We start from the raw sequence: 17,196 nt of genomic DNA, 5'->3' as shown, positions 1-17,196 counted from the left end.
CTGTATAATGGTAAAAACAAAGCCAGTGATGTGTGTTATTAGCGTCATAACTTTTTTTTTTACATCATATACTGTATTATACATAACATTCATAGTACATTTATGTAATGAAAGTGCAGCCCATGAATAAATGCATACATTATATGTAGATGCAAAGAGCATTTAAAGCTTCAGTATATTATACCGTTATATATAATAATATGAACAACATAACACGACAGGACATCCGGTTGATAATGCTATAAAGAATCAGTAGCAGCCTATAAACTGAAATGAAACCGGACTTAATAAATAGTTTTGTACTGTAAATGATATAAAAACAATACAGAAGAATCATAATTATGTCAGCAAACTGGCCCCTACTTCCAGAAAGTGGTCGACAAATTTTTATGATGACTGCTGTTTAAACCTCATTAAGCTGAATGTTATGAACTACATCAATCGAAATGCAGCATAACTACAATCATATACCTCTTATCATATTTACAATAAAGTTCTTGTTTTAGCTCGGGTTCAGCCTTAATGTAGTGAGAAACCTGAGACATTTCTGTCAGACTCTTTAAGTTACTACTGTAGATAAGTTGATCCTGTACTTTATAGAATGTGGACTTAGTATTACCACAGACTTCAGGTATGTCACAGCGGGATTGCTGGTCTGGGGTCAGTATTATTATTAATATACTCTAATGGAGTGACGTTGGAAATCACTGGCTGGTGGTCCAGCGGAAGATGGCCATTTTAAGGGTGCGGTTGGGTGTCAGGAGAGTGGTCTGCAGGGGAAGGTTGGTCATGGGGCTAGTGCGACTCTTCATGTTGATCCAACTCTCAATAGCCTCCCGTTCATACGAGTAGCCGTCTGCGGGCACAAAACATAATGGCCTTAAGGCTTACACTAGCAAAGAAACTTTAGCATCATAGATGTGCTTATGCAAACTCAACTGTCTCAACTCTGTTACTGTCAAACTCTGTTACCAGGGTAGAGTAACAGTGTTGACAGTATGTAACAAAACTGTCAGTTGTAGACAAAGAGAAACACAAACACTCTCTCACATAGACGTACATGACTGTCAACACTGTTACTCTACCCTAGTAACAGGGTTGACTGTAACAGAGTTGACAGACTAATTCAGACAACTTTATGAGACACTTTTAAATGGAAAATTACATTGTTATAGCCAGTAACATCTTGTGATCCACGACAATGAGTACCAAATTGTTAAAAAAATTAAAAACATTAACCCTTTAACTGGCGCAGCCTTTTTTTTGAGTGGGGGTGCTGAAAAGGTGATGTACACCTTCAAATGAATATAACTCTGGCATTTTTTTGGTCTAGAAGCTTAATTTTGATCTTGTTTTAAAAAAGACACTTTTAACATTTTTTACAGAAGTGTCTGGAGGGGACAATATAATTTTTTTTATAGCATTTCACATTTATTTGTAATAAATAAAAAATGCAATATAGTATTATTTTTAATACATAAAATTATCAAAAAACTGAGGTTTGTGTTGGTTTGCTGCATACTCTTGTCACAAATAAATAAATTACAGTCACTGCATTATTATTACTACTAAAAGGGTTTGAAATATGAAAACTTAGACCTTTCCAACATTATATAGCTTGTCATGATAGATTAACATTTACATGAAAAATATTAAAGTAAACTTAGGTGCCCTGCTCACAGGACAGCGCCAGTTAATGGGATACAATAAAAACCAGTAGCAATACAAAATAGGTTGGACACCAAATGTACCTGCAATTATATAATCACCAATTTCTAAAATACATTAGCTACTGTTTTCCTGTGACATTTCATTTGTCAGAAATGCGCAGATGTTCATGTGACATAGCTAGCCTCACCTGCAGCGATCACAGGGTCCTTCATGACCTCACGTGTGATTGGACAGAGGTACTCATCGGGAGTACCGTTACAGACGGGGGACATCTTCAACTCCTCGATCTTCTTCATGACTTTACTCCGCAGGCCCAAAGACTCTAAGAGCACACAAACATTTAAACACCAACCATATTTACCTGACAAGAGTGATTCACATTAGATATCAAAGGACTAACAGTGATATCCACCTTAAGTGGTTAACAGAGCTATGTTATAGTAAATATCATCACAACTGGGTCGAGCCACGCCCGAATCCAATGTTTGGTTTACTTCCTGTCTCTTGAGATACATAAAATTGTGGGGAAGACGATTAATGCGATTGGTCAAGCCTGGTCGGGTTCTAAAAAATTAAATAACGGCCAAGAAAGCATCTTAAGCACAAATTAAGTGTAAACAAGGTTATATTTGAACTTTTTAAACCTTTTGATTGCATTTCTAGCAAGAAATTAGTACTGTAGTTTTGAAATATGGGATTAGTTATTACAAAGCTGCTCTCTGTTTATATTTCAAACAGAACTCCTTTGCGCAAAAAAATATTTTTTTTAGAACGTAAAGCTTAATTAAATATATTTTTGAAATATTTTTGTTTCAACCTTCATATTTCAACATATATTTCAGAATTAATTTCAAGGGGAAGCAATTACAACCCAAATGGCAAGAAATGAATTCTTGGCAAAAATATATTTTAAATATATGCTATATAATGCAAGTTAATTTTGAAGGTAAAATATTTTTTATTTAAACCTTTTCAAACCTGTTATGTTAACAGGTTTGTAACAAACACAAAACAATGTTTTTCTTCTAATAGGACATGAATATATTTCCTTGGTTTGAAACATGGAGGGCTAAATACATATTTTTTAAATTATTTAAAATATTTTATATAGTTTGAAATATAGAAAAAATTGCCAAAAAAATATTAAGAGTTTGTTTCCAAAAAAAACCTAATTTTTTATTTTTTTTATTTCATTTTTTGATTGTGCATTCCAATTAATTAAAAAAACTGATTTTTTTAATTTAATCCTTCATAACTATAGCTCAATAAAAACATGATAACATAATAATAAACATGATTTGACAAAAAATTTAGTTATCTTGTTTTGGGACCAAACTCTTCATATACTGGTGAAAAATATATTTTTGTAAACATATTAAAAAATATATTTCAGCAAATTTATTTTTTGGGCATTTTTGTATATTTTGAAATAAATATATTTAAAATTATATTTTTGACATATGGGTCACGGCACATTTAATTGTTTTTTAACAATTTACATTTTTTTGCATTCGTCAGACACTTCTATCCAAAGTGACTTACAATGCATTACAACGTAAACATTTTTGATCAGTCCATGGGTTCGAACCACGAAGACTGTAAAAAAAGATGGACGTAGTGTCCGTGACGTCACCCATTGGTTTCTGAAGACTCTTTTTGAAGCTAATAGTAGGCAGTGCCTGCCATCACCATCTTGGGCGGGGCGCACTTCACTGCGCATCACTCGCGGATATCCGAAAATGGGTAAAAAGGCGGTATGTTAGTAAACCTAAGGTGGTTGGTTGCTGAAACCATCTCCGACTAGCTCAACTCTAGTGACAGCAGTGGCTGTTCAACGGTCACTCAAGTGGCCACGCCTTTAATAATTAAAGCTTACGGATGAGTTACAAAAAAATTCACCTGCCTCACATTTGTCATGAAGGGCAAAATTAGCTATATGGACCAAAAACTATTTTTGTACCAGGCTGTAAACACTAGTTTCTGCTCTGAAGATAGCCATTTTAACATGGGGGTCTATGGGAATTGACTCCCCTTTGGAGCCAGCCTCCAACGATGAATTGCAGTTCCGTATTGACTTCATCAGAGAGATCTTAAGGTTGCCACTCGGTTCGAACCCATGACCTTATCCGCTGCTAATGCAATGCTCTACCACTGAGCTTTACAGGAGCAATTATGTGAATATCTACACTTAAGCAGCAATAATCTGCTTTAAAACCCACAAACTCTACAAGTGCTTTACGTAACACACAACAAATCCCCAATCTCTGGGATTAGGTCTTATTTTGGCCAGTTTTCCACAATTTTTCTAAAAACATCAATCAAGATTTCCTGTTAGGTAAGCGACACAAAAGTCCATGTCACTGTTATATAACCCACGACATGGTCACGTTTGCGGGATAACCATTGGCAGGTAATTTTTGCATCACCTAGTCTAGCTGAAAATACGCCAGCAGACATCCAGACAGAGAGGGATGCGCTATGAATACAGATGGAGCTTTATGTGCTGTGCTCATACCGATGTGCAGCTCGGAGCTCAGGGTTTCCTTGGTGAGCGAGAGCAGCTCTTCTCCGTCGATGTTATTGGATTTAAATGCGTCAATCACGGCCTCCAGCCCCTCCTCCCGTAACCATGCCGACACGTTTTCCTCAGACCACTCGCTCACCATCAGTCTGGCGTGACCTCGCGACTTCCTGTCTGAGAAAGCAACAGGACGTATTACTTGGACACCGGTATGAAATCTAGTGCATTCTTATTTTCAACATTTATGAGTACTGAATGTTAGTCATTGCACGTGTGTTGCTAATGCATTAATCATGAAAAAGATTGTTTTACACCATGTATCTGCTCAGGACGATGCATTCGGATCATATGCAATGCCGGTGTTATATTAGTATTCACGACGCACATTTTGTCGGATTTCCGCCCTGCTGTCTCGACACGTGTGCGCTGAGTATATAAAGCTCAATAGAGCTCACGACCTGCACTGTGTGTATAAACTCAATGCTGCAGCTGTGATTCATAACCCTAGAGAAACATGAAGGATGAGAGAGAGAGAGATTCACTTTTTTTCCTGTTTGTGTATTCTGTTTAATACTGAATCTCTCCTGCGTCTCTGACCCACAGCGGGCGATTGCTGCACGTGACCAGCAGTGCTGAACACACAGATATCTGTTATAACAATTCTCATTAAAGACAGAATTTATTCATTACATTCATTCGGCACACACTTCTCGCCCTACAGTGCTTATAAGAAATACATTTTATATTTGTGTTTCATGAGAATTAAACTCATGACCTTGGCATTTCAAACACCATGCTGTAACAGTTGAGCCATGCTGTCCAAATTTGCATACTTGTATTATGCCCTAAAACGTACGTACCGTTTCTGTTATGCGAATGGAGTATGCAGATACTGGGAAGGAATACAATGTAACAAACAACTTTGTTTACTGATCAGATGGGGTGTCAGCGTTAACGCTTCTCACTTACTTTGAATGGGCAACGTCATGCGTTTCCGAACTGAATTGTGGATCTGTCAGCATCACGTCACTAGTCGCATTGCTCATGGCAGAAGCCAAACACCACTCAACTTTTCAAGCGCCAAATCTGGCGTCAGCAAATTAGATCACCCCATGCCAAAAACCCTGTGCAGGGCAAGCCAATTACGTTTATGCAAGAACAGAGGAGCATGTGTTGCGGCCACTGTGATTGGCTGTTAGCCACACCCCAGACACGCCCTCAATCAAGCATTGATGCTGACGGCCCATGATGGTTGACGGAAGGCTTTTCTGAAGCTTGGCCAACAGCCAATCACAATGTATGCAACACATGCATAAACGTAATTCGCTGGATCGCACTAGGTCATTTGCATAAGGCAATCCGATTGGCCGACGCACGCGTTGGCGCTTGAAAAGTTGAGAAATGTTCAACCTATGCAGCGAGCAATGGCAGTGACGCGACTGATTCAGAATTCCGTTCGGCAACTCATGACGTAAACCATTAAAGGTGCTCTATGCGAATTCACGCGTTTTACATTGTGTAAAATCATTTTTTGTTACATACAGCGAACATCTCCTCACTATCTGCTTGCTGCCTGTCCGCTGATCAAACTGTAAAAAACGCAATCTCTGTAGACAGACTAGGCTCCACAAACCGCAATAAAAACACAGTGGCCAAACCTACCACCACGAAACAAAACAAAGTGTTCCAGCCAATAAACGACAAGAAGGATTTGGATGCGTTCGTAAAAGCGCAAAAAGGAGGGGGAGGAGTTAGCTACGCTCCGTTTGTTTGAAAACAGTTCAAACATCAACAAAATGTGACGTCTCACAGATTCGCTTAGAGCACCTTTAAAAGTAAATGAGAAGCGTTAACGCTTAGGCCCCGTGTGAATGTACCGTTAGTGTTTTAAGTATAGTTATTTGTTTATTTTGTGTTTACGATTAATGAATAATTTGAAGACACCACTTAATTTTTTAAATTTTTTTTATTATTTAGTAAATGTAGTGAATAAGCACTTAAAATACATTCATTCAGTGTAGCATCGCTAGTGCAGGGTTTTTCAAACCTGTCCTGGAAGACCACTAGTACTGCACATTTCGCATGTTTCCCTTTTGTGACACACCTCATTCAGTTACCTTACACACCCAGTTCAGGTCTTGCAGTCTCTACTAATGAGCTGAAGATTTAAACCTAATGAGGTGTGTCTAATGAGGGAGACATGCAAATTGTGCAGTACTAGTGGTCCTCCAGGACAACCCCTGTGCTAGACTACTCCCTCTCACAAGAAATTGTAGTTAATTTCAGCTGTTATGGGGTATGGACACTAAAAGCGAATTAAATTATTTGCGCAAGTAGATTACATACAAAGTCAGTGCAAAAATGCGAATAGGAGCAAATTTCCGCCAAATGGCGCAAAAATGGTGAAGTGATTGCCGCTAACATACGATATTCACCTCAATCGCGTCTTACGTTGAAAATTTTCACTCGAGTTGGAAAATCACATGATGTTGTCGTGCAAGCCAATCAGCGAAGAGCTTACTGACAAATCAGGTTGCATCGGAAATGGAGGAGAGCGTTATTGTGCGTGGTAACGGTTGTGGCCAGAAGGGATACAGCAAACGCTGAAAATCTTGTGAAATCTCACCGGATGAGCGTTGTTTAAATCCTAATCCTACCCCCAAAACATACCGTAAACCCAACATTTCATGGGATTTAGGCTGAAGTTGTATAGCATCTAACCACCGTTTTCATCCTAATCCTATCCCCAAACCTAAACCCAACATCTCGCGAGATTTAGGCATTGATATTTCCCATCTAGCCAAAACCCGTAAAGACACCATAGACTGTAAAAAAAGATGGACGTAGTGTCCGTGACATCACCCATAGATTTCTGAAAATCGTTTTTGAAGCTTAAAGTAGGCGTTGCCTGCCGTCGCCATCTTGGCCGCGCATCACTGCGCAGCACTCGCGGATATCCGAAAATGGGTAAAAAGGCGGGACGTGGGTGAAGCTGAGGTGACTGGTTGCTAAAACCAGGCCCGCCTAGCTCGACTCTAGTGACAGCAGTGGCTGTTCAACTGTCGATCAAGTGGCCACGCCCTTAATTATGCAGAACTTTAAGTCTTAATATCATTTAAACTCCCTTTTGGAGCCTGCCTCTAGTGGCCAATCCATGAATTGCTGTTTAAATCAGTTCCGTATTGGCTTCATCAGAGAGATCAGAAGGTTGCCCCTTGGAAGACACTGATCCTGTGATGTTTTATTTTTATTAAAAAACAAGTAAACCTGCGAGTAATCTAGAGATGCGTACATTCGCTTTACTTTTGGTTTGCACACACCATTAGAATCCAATTGGATCTGCACTTCATATTTTCACCCAAAAACGGCATATTTTAAGGAAATATTTCAACATACTATGATTTGAAACACTAATTCTTATTTCGAATACTATTTATAATGCAATGTGTGGATTGGGATGCAGGGACGAAAACGAATATATCCTCCTCTTGGGCTTTTCTTTAGATGAATCATAAATAAAGTCAATAGTAGAGTCTGGATTAGCGTGTGTCTGTTGTAATCATAATTAGCTTTATTTACTGTAATTGTCTCCAATATTATATACCCAGACAGCAGACGACTCTGGGCCGGATCCGCTCCGGATCTGCGCCAGAGCTGTTGACTTCGGCACAGATCCGGAGCGGATCCGGCCCAGAGTCGTCTGCTGTCTGGGATATATTATGAATGCAAAAATATGGTATGGAATTCTAACCTTCCCTGCTTGAAACTGAATCAGCTTCATCTGAGAAAAAAGACATCAGTGCAGTAAACAAATATAAAAATATTTAAAAACAATTAAATGCAAACATTTACTGAAACTCACCAGGAAGACATTTGCCTTAATTTTAGGAATCCAATTGGTGGATGGAAAAGAGAGAAAGCAGGGGAGGGAAAAAAAAAGTGAACAATTCTTGCAACCATTACAAAAAAAGGTTTTAAAATCTCTGTTTCTTTAGTAACCCACCTCGAGCACTACAACCATCCTCAACCCTCCAGATATTGACGCTCTTGTCCATGGATCCGGTTGCGATGATGGAGGCCGTGGGGGAGAAAGCGCATGCGGTCACATACCTGCTCAACAAGACCAATAGCAGTCTTTAACACCGAGAGTTAAGATCTGTCCTATACATCAGCATGACGGAGACTCACCTGTCGTGTTGGTTAAGCGTGTAGAGTAAGATCCCCTCGTTCTGCAGAACACAAATCATTATTAAAAATGTATAAAAAAGTGATGTAAATGACTTCCAGCTGGGGTGCGCTGTCAATCATGCTTTATATTATTGGCTGGACACACAATATATGATGAATATGAATGAGACTCACAGCTTGATAGACAGTCACGGTCTTATCCACAGATCTGTGAGAAAAGAGAGAGTGACATTTAAAGCGAATGAATCAGGCTAGCGAGCCCTTTATGAGTCTGTCTGCTGACACATGGTGGATATAAACCTTAGAGCTGCCATATTTATTTTGTCTTAAATAAAATGAGGCAGCGAGGTACAGACATGCAGTCTGTTTAACAGCGTGCATTTAAGGTTCTATATCAGATCAAATTTGTATTTATTTTACAGGTCCTTCTGTTTGTGTGCTGAATGATTAAAGTACAAAACATATTTTACTGAATAAGCTGTATGTATATCTTTCACAGTCTTGTTATTATTAATGAAAAAGTTATTAAATATGCTGTCAACCCTGATAAAGGTCCATAACACTACTGTCATAAAAAATTGCTCACTAAACAGAATTCAGAACTAGTGCCCACACAAAATGACATTTTTGCACCACTTATTTCTGTGTATTTAGAGCACCCCCTAGTGGAAAATAAAGGAGTTGTTCAGAAATGATCATTAAAGTGGGCTCCATTGGTTCAAAACAAACATCAAAGTAAATAAAATATGGGTCCCTGACACAAAATCAAGGTCCTGCCATAGCCATCCCAATTTTCTTGACCTGAACCATACAGAAAATGACTGAAGAGTAGAGAGTAGCAACATTTTAAGGGTCTGGAGAAATTCTGTATGGAGGAATAATCTAAGATCACCTTCCATGAATTCTTCAACCTCATCAGACATTATAAAAGAAGACTCTGAGCTGGTATCCTTTCAAATGGTGGTAGAAAAGAGGATTAAATAAAGGGGCGCCCATATTTATGCCCAGTGAGTATTAGAGAAAATTCTTTATTTCGTAATGTAATTTCCCCTTCACTTTCAATTGTTTTACTTCAATGAAACAACATATTTTTGTGATTTTTTTATTAACGCTTAAAAGAAGAAATATTATAGAACATTATTTTTATAGCTTTCTTTGCTCATATTTACCAAGGGTGCCTAACTTTCAAGCCCCACTGTATGTGTCTAATCTTTGGATACTTATACTTTTCTCATTTTAAAGCAACACTATGTAGTTTCCATGTAAAAATTACCTACAGCTCCCCCATGTGGTTGAAAAGCACAACAGTGCCTGGTATCAGACACTCTTCTGCAGGCAGGGGGAGGGGCGGGGCTGTGTTTCCTACCCTCCACCGCCACTTTAAGAGTGTGCTTGTAGCAGCTAGGAGGCTGCTCAGGTTGCAGCAACAGTACAATTTGTCCAGTTAAAAGTTGTTCTATCACTGAAATAATTTTAGAGACAGTATTTAAAGGTAAAAAAACTACATAGTGTTGCTTTAACCCTCATAAGCCCCTATTTTTTTGTATACGTTAGAGCTCCCTGGGGGTAAAAATTACCCCAGAAATTTAAAGGGTGATTACAAAAAATTTTAATTTTAAAGGAACAGTATGTAAGAAATTTATATCAATTAATCATAAAATGTCCCTGATATGTCACTGGACAGTGGTCCGGCCAGGATATTGTCATTTAAAAAGTGGAGTTGCAGGCCTCAACTGATGTTTATGTTGTCATGTTGTGTATTGGCCACCAGTTGTATGATTGCAGTACCAGTTTTAGCCACTAGTTTTGTTATTGCAATACCAGTTTTGGCCACAATCCTACATACTGTTCCTTTAATGATACAAATAATATGATACAAATAATATATAATTTTTTTGTTTACTTCCCATCTATACAATAATGCTGTGTTTTGGGAGATATGAAGTACCTTTGTACCTGTTTACCACTCAGTTCCTCAACTACACTATTAGCTTGCCTGAAAAATATCAATTTTTATAAAAAATTCACATCTAAATTTGATTTAAATTGTTTTTAGATATTTATCTAGATGTTATGTGTTGAATTCGACAATTTGGTGTTTAGAAAAAAAGTTTTATGGTTACAGTTTAGGAAATAAATCATTTTGACCAGCAGATGCCCATAGAGACACATTCATTGTGTGTGGCCAACTGCTCAACATCAATACTTTAGTGAAACATTTTGTGAATTCATGTTTATATAAACATTAGAAAGGTCATTAAAAATAAATATTATTTCAATAATAGTAGAATTTTTTGTAGTTTTTGATGCATTTGATGCTGTTTTTACAAAATGCCATAGAAATTTGACTGAATGTAAGGGTGTTTGTGTGTGTGTGTGTGTGTGTGTGTGTGTGTGTGTGTGTGTGTGTGTGTTTGTGTGTGCGCGCGCGTTTGTGACTTTGTCTTTTTGTGTGTGTCTGTGTCTTTATATGTATGTAAGTTTTACTGTGTCTTTGTGGGTGTGTGTGTGTGTGTGTGTGTGTGTGTGTGTGTGTGCGTGCGTGCGTGCGTGCGTGCGTGCGTGCGTGCGTGCGTGCGTGCGTGTGTGTGCATTTTACATCTTTGATTTGCATCTGTGGCAGTTTTTTGCCAAATTCTGTAAAAAATGCTCTCTGTCTCAGTCATACCTTTGTGTGTTTGTGTGTGTCTGTGTGTGTGTGTGTGTGTCTGTGTGTTTGTGTTTGTGTGTGTGTGTGTGTGTGTGTGTGTGTGTGTGTGTGTGTGTGGGCCTCTTTTGGTGACCAAATTTGAATCTTGAGAGATAATCTGGAAAAGTCAAGATGAAGAGAACCATGTTTTTTAACTAAATAAAAGTGGTTTGGGGATAAGATTGACCCCAAGGGACTTATTAGGGTTAAAACCGTTACCAACGCCATGTGTGTGTATGTGTGTAAAAAACAAAATGTCACCCTGCCTAAACCCAGCTAGTTATTTTTTTTTGTGATTTACAGTTTTCTACATAAAATCATCCTACATAGTAAATAACATTATGTGAAAATATAACCTTGATAAGTTAATATCTTTAATACAATAGTTAAATATATAATATAGTAAGGTCATATCAAAGATTGAAATCTATGTGAAATGAACTCCTAATCTTAGAGAGCAAAATATATATTAATATAGAAATTTAATTATGAGACCAACCTGGATTTTACAGACAGGGTCACAAATAATAATGCTGCCACCTTTCAAAAAAAGTCATTTTTCACCCCCAGTCAGAAAAAAATTCTCAATGACATTTAACATTTCTTAAAATCAAAATTTTGAGCAGGGGACCTCAGATTGAGTCAACACAGAATGACTCTATAATCATTTTATCATGTTAGCAAGAATCTTATTTTGCACATAATAAACTTAAAGCTAAAATCAATAAATATTGGAAAACTGAATATCCTGGCAGACAGTGTAAAAAATAGTGTTAAGGGCTTGTACTAAAAACTACCTTTTAAAGGGGACAGAGAATGAAAAACCATTTTTACCTTGTCTTTGTTGAATAATGGTAGTCTACCCACATTCACAAACATCCAAAAAGTGCTAAACATGCTAAACATCTCAGTCTCATAGAAATTCCTCTTTTAGAAATGTCAGCCAGAAAACAGCCCAATCTGAAAAACTGATGCTTATGACATAACAGGCATCTAACTGCCCTTCCACTTTAAAATAATTGGCTAAATTTTTTTGAGTGGCAGCAAAGTCAGCCAATCAGTAATGAGATTGCAAGTTAAGCCAGTAGGGGGAGCCAAATAGGTGCAAAACCACTTGTTTAAAATCCCCCACCTTAATGGAGCTTTCTGAGAGAGGTTTTTAGGAAGCTTATAAGGCATTACAGACCCAAACAAAATTTTTTTGTCTACATGTCACATCACAGAACAAGGATAAATACTCCGTTCAATCATTCTATGTCATCTTTAAAATCAGCATCATTATTTTGGTAATTAGAAGGTTGCCCTTATTTATAAACCATTACAGAACAGTTTCCTTCAAGTACAGATCTGTGCAACCTGCTCTTTACCAAAAAAATAAAAATGAATGGTGATCAATGCTGTCCCTGGGCCGATCCACTTCAGTTGTATAATAACGATAAGCTTGGGAATGTTGCTCAATATTTCCTTTTCTAGGAATTTGTCTCAAAAATTAGGGTGAATTAAAAGTGACATGGTTTACATTTTTAAGAGCACTATTTCTTTTAAAATTCCCTACTTTAAAAAATGCTTGTACAAAAAAATCAGATCTCATCTGCACATACTCCTAATCCTCAAAGCCTCATTTCTGTTAATGTCAAAATAAATATCTATTCTATAATCAATAAAATCAGCATAGTTTAAGAAAATTTGGTCAATAAATGGTGAACTATATAAATAAGGTCTGTGTATGTGTGTGTATTACTGACCCAGACACCAGCATCTGTCCGTCAGCAGAATAAGCACATGACAGAACTGGAGCAGACTGACCCGTCAAAGTGTGAACGAGTTGCATTTTAACACCTGCAGACCAACACATGGATTTCATGTTATACACGTTCACAAAAAAGACTGAACAAAAAATGATCAGATGGTGCCATTACCTGCAGAAGATACACAAGAAACAATCCATATCTTCAGCAAACTGTCCTGTCCACATGATGCCAGACGATAGCAATCAAAGCCATTTGGATCTGAAAGAGAGAGAGAGAGAGAGAGAGAGAGAGAGAGAGAGAGAGAGAGAGAGAGAGAGAGAGAGAGAGAGAGAGAGAGAGAGAGAGAGAGAGAGAGAGAGATTTGAATTCAATTCAGTGCAGCTCACAACACAACAGATTCATTTCAAGTTTAATTTGAAGTGATGCAGTATGACGCTGAAGAAAGCTAATGTCACAATGAATAACACAAGATCTTATTATACAGTAACACGATTTGGGATCTGAATTCTTGCTGTCTACTCCAGGCTATGTCATCATAGCTTCTCACAGCTCAATGAAATGTAAGCAGAACCACTTCCATCTCATTCATCTCATGTCTTCCTATTAATTGTCAATATACAGAGAAAAATTGCCTGAAGAGATTAATACATCTATGTTTATTTAGATAAATGAGAACGTGGGAGGTAAACAGCTGAAGTCATTGTGTGAACAATATGAACTGAACATAGTGAGTCAAAAATTTTCCGTAATCCGAACCAGGCACGTTGATGGGCACGCTCTTGCACGCTATTCCCGGAAAAGTGCCCATACAAGGACTTCCAGCCTTATGACATCATAAAGGGACAACAATTTGTATGAGCACAGGTGTGTAGTGTTTCTTTATAAAGTAACATCGCCATCTATTGGTCAAGCATAGACAGTACAGTTTTTGTTGGGTAAATGTGGATCTTTGTGACGCCGTTGTTTTAAAAATAGGGAAAATCTTTTTTTGTTTTTAATACATCTATGTTGTGTAAATTCAGAAAAACTAAAAACCTCAAAGGTAAATCAATCCTACCCTTCATTATTTGAGGAGCAAACTGACAGCAGGAGACGCCGAGGTCATGGGCGTTCTTCTCCGCATGGAGATGGTTCATTTTCAGGTCCCACAGTCTCAGATCTCCATATGTGGAGCCAGTGATGAACAGCTGAGAGCACGGAGTGAAAGAGCAGGCAACTATACTGGTGTCAGAAACTGCACCCGTCCTACACAGAAAGATACACGTGTCAATCAAACTGTTCGGACTGTTCACATTGGATTCATTCGGTTTACTTTAATGACGGATTGATGTGCTTTTTGGAGCTTCCATGTGCCCCATAACGTTATAAGGTAGCATGATGGCATTTTCATTCAATTGTGTGTTCAAGAAAGGAAGTCATATAATTTATTCACCCTCATGCCATCCCACATATATATGAGAGATTAGAGAATTTGATATTAAATTGGGACAACTATTCCTTTAATGAACCAAGTCAATAATCAACACACACACACACACACACACACAAATATATGTAATCTATAATATGTAATCTAAAATATCAGCTAAAATGCTGTACTTGCGCAGCGTCCTTAAGGTAAAATCCCACAGTGCGATGGTCCCATCAGAGCCTCCAGACACGAGATGAGATGAATCAGGGGAGAAGGCGCAGACCCTGACGGGACTTCTACCGGGATGCTCTAGGACGGCCTCGATTTCCCCAGTGTCCATCGACCACAGCACGGTGGTTGCATCGGTGGAGCAGGAGGCCAGGTACTGACCGCACGGGCTAAAACAACAGCAGTGAACTCCATAGCCGTGTCCGGACAGCGGCGAAAACGGCAACTCGCTGAAGTCACGCGTCGAGTACACGCAGATAGTTTTATCACCCGAACAGGTGGCGAGCAGAGTGCTCGAGAACGCGCAGCAGTTCACATCATCCCGGTGACTTTGTAGGGTGCAGATAAGAGACACCATCTTAACTTACCTGTCGTGTAAAAGAAGTGTAACGGAAAAACAACAACCTTCTGTTTACACAAAAGCTACAGTAACACTGTTAAGACATAATATGTATAATTTGTTTATATTATACACATTACACTAAAACATTATACTTTACTGAATATAATAATGTAATAGTTTTATAAGGTCAAGCTGTCAACTACAACCGTTACTCCAAAGAAAGTATTACGTAATCTATTATTTATTATATTGATTATTCTATTTGCGTTACTTGAATAAATACTAATAAATTGTTATAATGTGAGCAGAGGATAAAAACGTAACGTACCGAACGTACCTCCCGTCTTCACTTCCTGGATCAGTCACGTGACTTTCGAGACCACGTGGCTGTTGTTTACTGTAATTTGTCACGTAAACATTTATGTGTATAGATGATTTTGCAACACTGGTCCAGAAGCACTTCCTGTTGTTTTTAATTTTTTTAGTTCATTTATTTTACATTTTGATTTAGTTCTACAGTTTCTGTTTTTTTATTCAACAGTTTTTAAGGACTTACAAAATTGTATCATGTTCCCATTTGTAACAATAGCACAACAACAACAACAACAACAGATACAAACAAAAAACAAACAAACAAAAAAAGAAACACCAGAAGGGAATTATACAAGGTTACAATTGGTTGTATTTTGTTTTAATATTAATTAATATTAATATTTTGTTAAAACAGGAAGTGCTTTTGGACCGGTGTTGTTTACATCTTGCAAAATGTTCTATTGTGTAGCCATAACTAATTACCATAAACGTTATTGTGCTATTAAAACCTTAATACATCTGATTTTATGCATTTATAAAAGGATCATAAAAATGAAACTTCATCATTTACTCACCCTCAAGAACCTGTAAAAATTTCTTTGTTCTGCTGAACACAAAGAAAGTTATGTTTGTAACCGTTTTTGAGCACCATTGACTCCTATAGTAGGCCTATTCTTCATACTATTGGTTCTCCTGCTTCCTGTTTGATTACATTTTATTTTATTTTTTGTGAACTAGTCTATCCTTTTAAATGAATAGTTTACCCAAAAATGAAAATTCAGTCATAATTTTTTCATCCTCGTGTTGTTCTAAATCTGTATGAATTTCTTGTTTCTGATGAACACACACAAATATATTTTAATAAATGATGGTAAGCACACAGCTGATTGTAACCATTTCATAGTAGGAAAAACAAATACAATGGAAGTATTGTGATATATGATGAAGATATTTAGATAAATGATGGTAAGCACACAGTTGGCGCTACCCAGGGGCATCGGACTGGGGGTAAAACCAGTACTGATTACCAGATTTCCAAGTCTGGAATACATTTTATTTAACCTGGATATTTTCATTTGCAAATTAAATTTCATAATGTCAGATGAAATGTAAAGTTACTGTATTGGCTGAATAACTCTTTGACTGACTACATTTTGTATAAGTAAAAACTATCTAAAGTCTCACAGTCCCACCCCTTGCTAATGCGCCAAAAGTTTTAGTCCATCTGCACCTGCATTTTGTTTATGTTAGTTGATCGCAAAAAATGTCTTTCTCAAAGAAGGCTAAATCAGGCCACCAAAAAAGAAAGGAAAGACAGACGAAGGGAAAAAACAAAACAAGTGGAAACGATTTGTGACTGACGTCTTTTCAAAGAAAGGTGAGCACAAAGTACACCAAATCTATAGTGATAACTGTAACAATGCTGTTTGCATACAAAACTAAAAACTAATTTGAAACATGTTTAATTTGAAAGGAATAGGCTATAATATCTAAAATTAGCAATAATAGGCTTGTTTGGTTAATAAACAAGTCTTGTTTGGTTATCATACAGTTTGTTAATGTAGTGATTAGAAAACTAAAATGGAAAAATGGGGGGGGGGGCATCAGGACTGCCATAGGGCCCGGGACCTTGTGCTACGCCCCTGGCGGTACCCATTGAATTACATCGTATTTGTTTTCCTATACAATCAGCTGTGTGTTTACCATCCTTTATCATCTTCTTTTGTGTACATCAGAAAAAAAAATTCATACAGGTTTAAAACATCAAGAGGATGAGAAAATGATGACAGAATTTTCTTTTTTGGGTAAACTATGCCTTTAAAATACATTTAGGTGCGGTTTCCCAGACAGGGTTTATCCTAGTCCAAGAGTAAAATGCATGTTTGAGTTGCCTTAATTAAAAAAACATCTTGCACTGACATATTTTGATATATCACTGCACACCAGTATTGTTTTTTTTGTAAGGTTTGTTTGTAAAAACTACTTCACTGTCCTAATATAGGCTAACTAAGGCCTAGTCCTGAATTAATCTAAACCCTATCCGGGAAACTGGCCCTTAGGTTTTTAATATAGAAATAGCTT

General features: G+C 37.5%; 1 protein-coding gene across 2 annotated transcripts; it reads right to left on the bottom strand.

The window, feature by feature from the left end:
• On the bottom strand, positions 1-15,251 carry wdsub1 (WD repeat, sterile alpha motif and U-box domain containing 1). 2 transcript variants are annotated; one of them, XM_073870809.1, is made up of 13 exons: positions 15,131-15,251; positions 14,420-14,827; positions 13,878-14,065; positions 12,989-13,078; positions 12,815-12,908; positions 8,555-8,588; positions 8,381-8,421; positions 8,196-8,302; positions 8,055-8,069; positions 7,944-7,973; positions 4,187-4,366; positions 1,859-1,993; positions 1-856 (listed from the first exon to the last, which is right to left on the bottom strand). In XM_073870809.1, the coding sequence occupies exons 2-13, from the start codon at positions 14,815-14,817 to the stop codon at positions 705-707; spliced, it is 1,464 nt and encodes a 487-aa protein (XP_073726910.1). In that variant the 5' UTR covers positions 14,818-14,827; positions 15,131-15,251; the 3' UTR covers positions 1-704. The 2 variants fall into 2 exon arrangements, with proteins under 2 accessions (XP_073726910.1, XP_073726911.1); XM_073870810.1 differs by having other exon boundaries at positions 15,140-15,160.
• Between the last annotated feature and the right edge of the window lie 1,945 nt (positions 15,252-17,196).

Source organism: Misgurnus anguillicaudatus, chromosome 8, assembly GCF_027580225.2.
Source record: "Misgurnus anguillicaudatus chromosome 8, ASM2758022v2, whole genome shotgun sequence".
Lineage (NCBI taxonomy): Eukaryota > Metazoa > Chordata > Actinopteri > Cypriniformes > Cobitidae > Misgurnus > Misgurnus anguillicaudatus.
The sequence above is the reverse complement of the archived record's forward strand: the minus strand, read 5'-3'. Positions and strand labels throughout refer to the sequence as shown.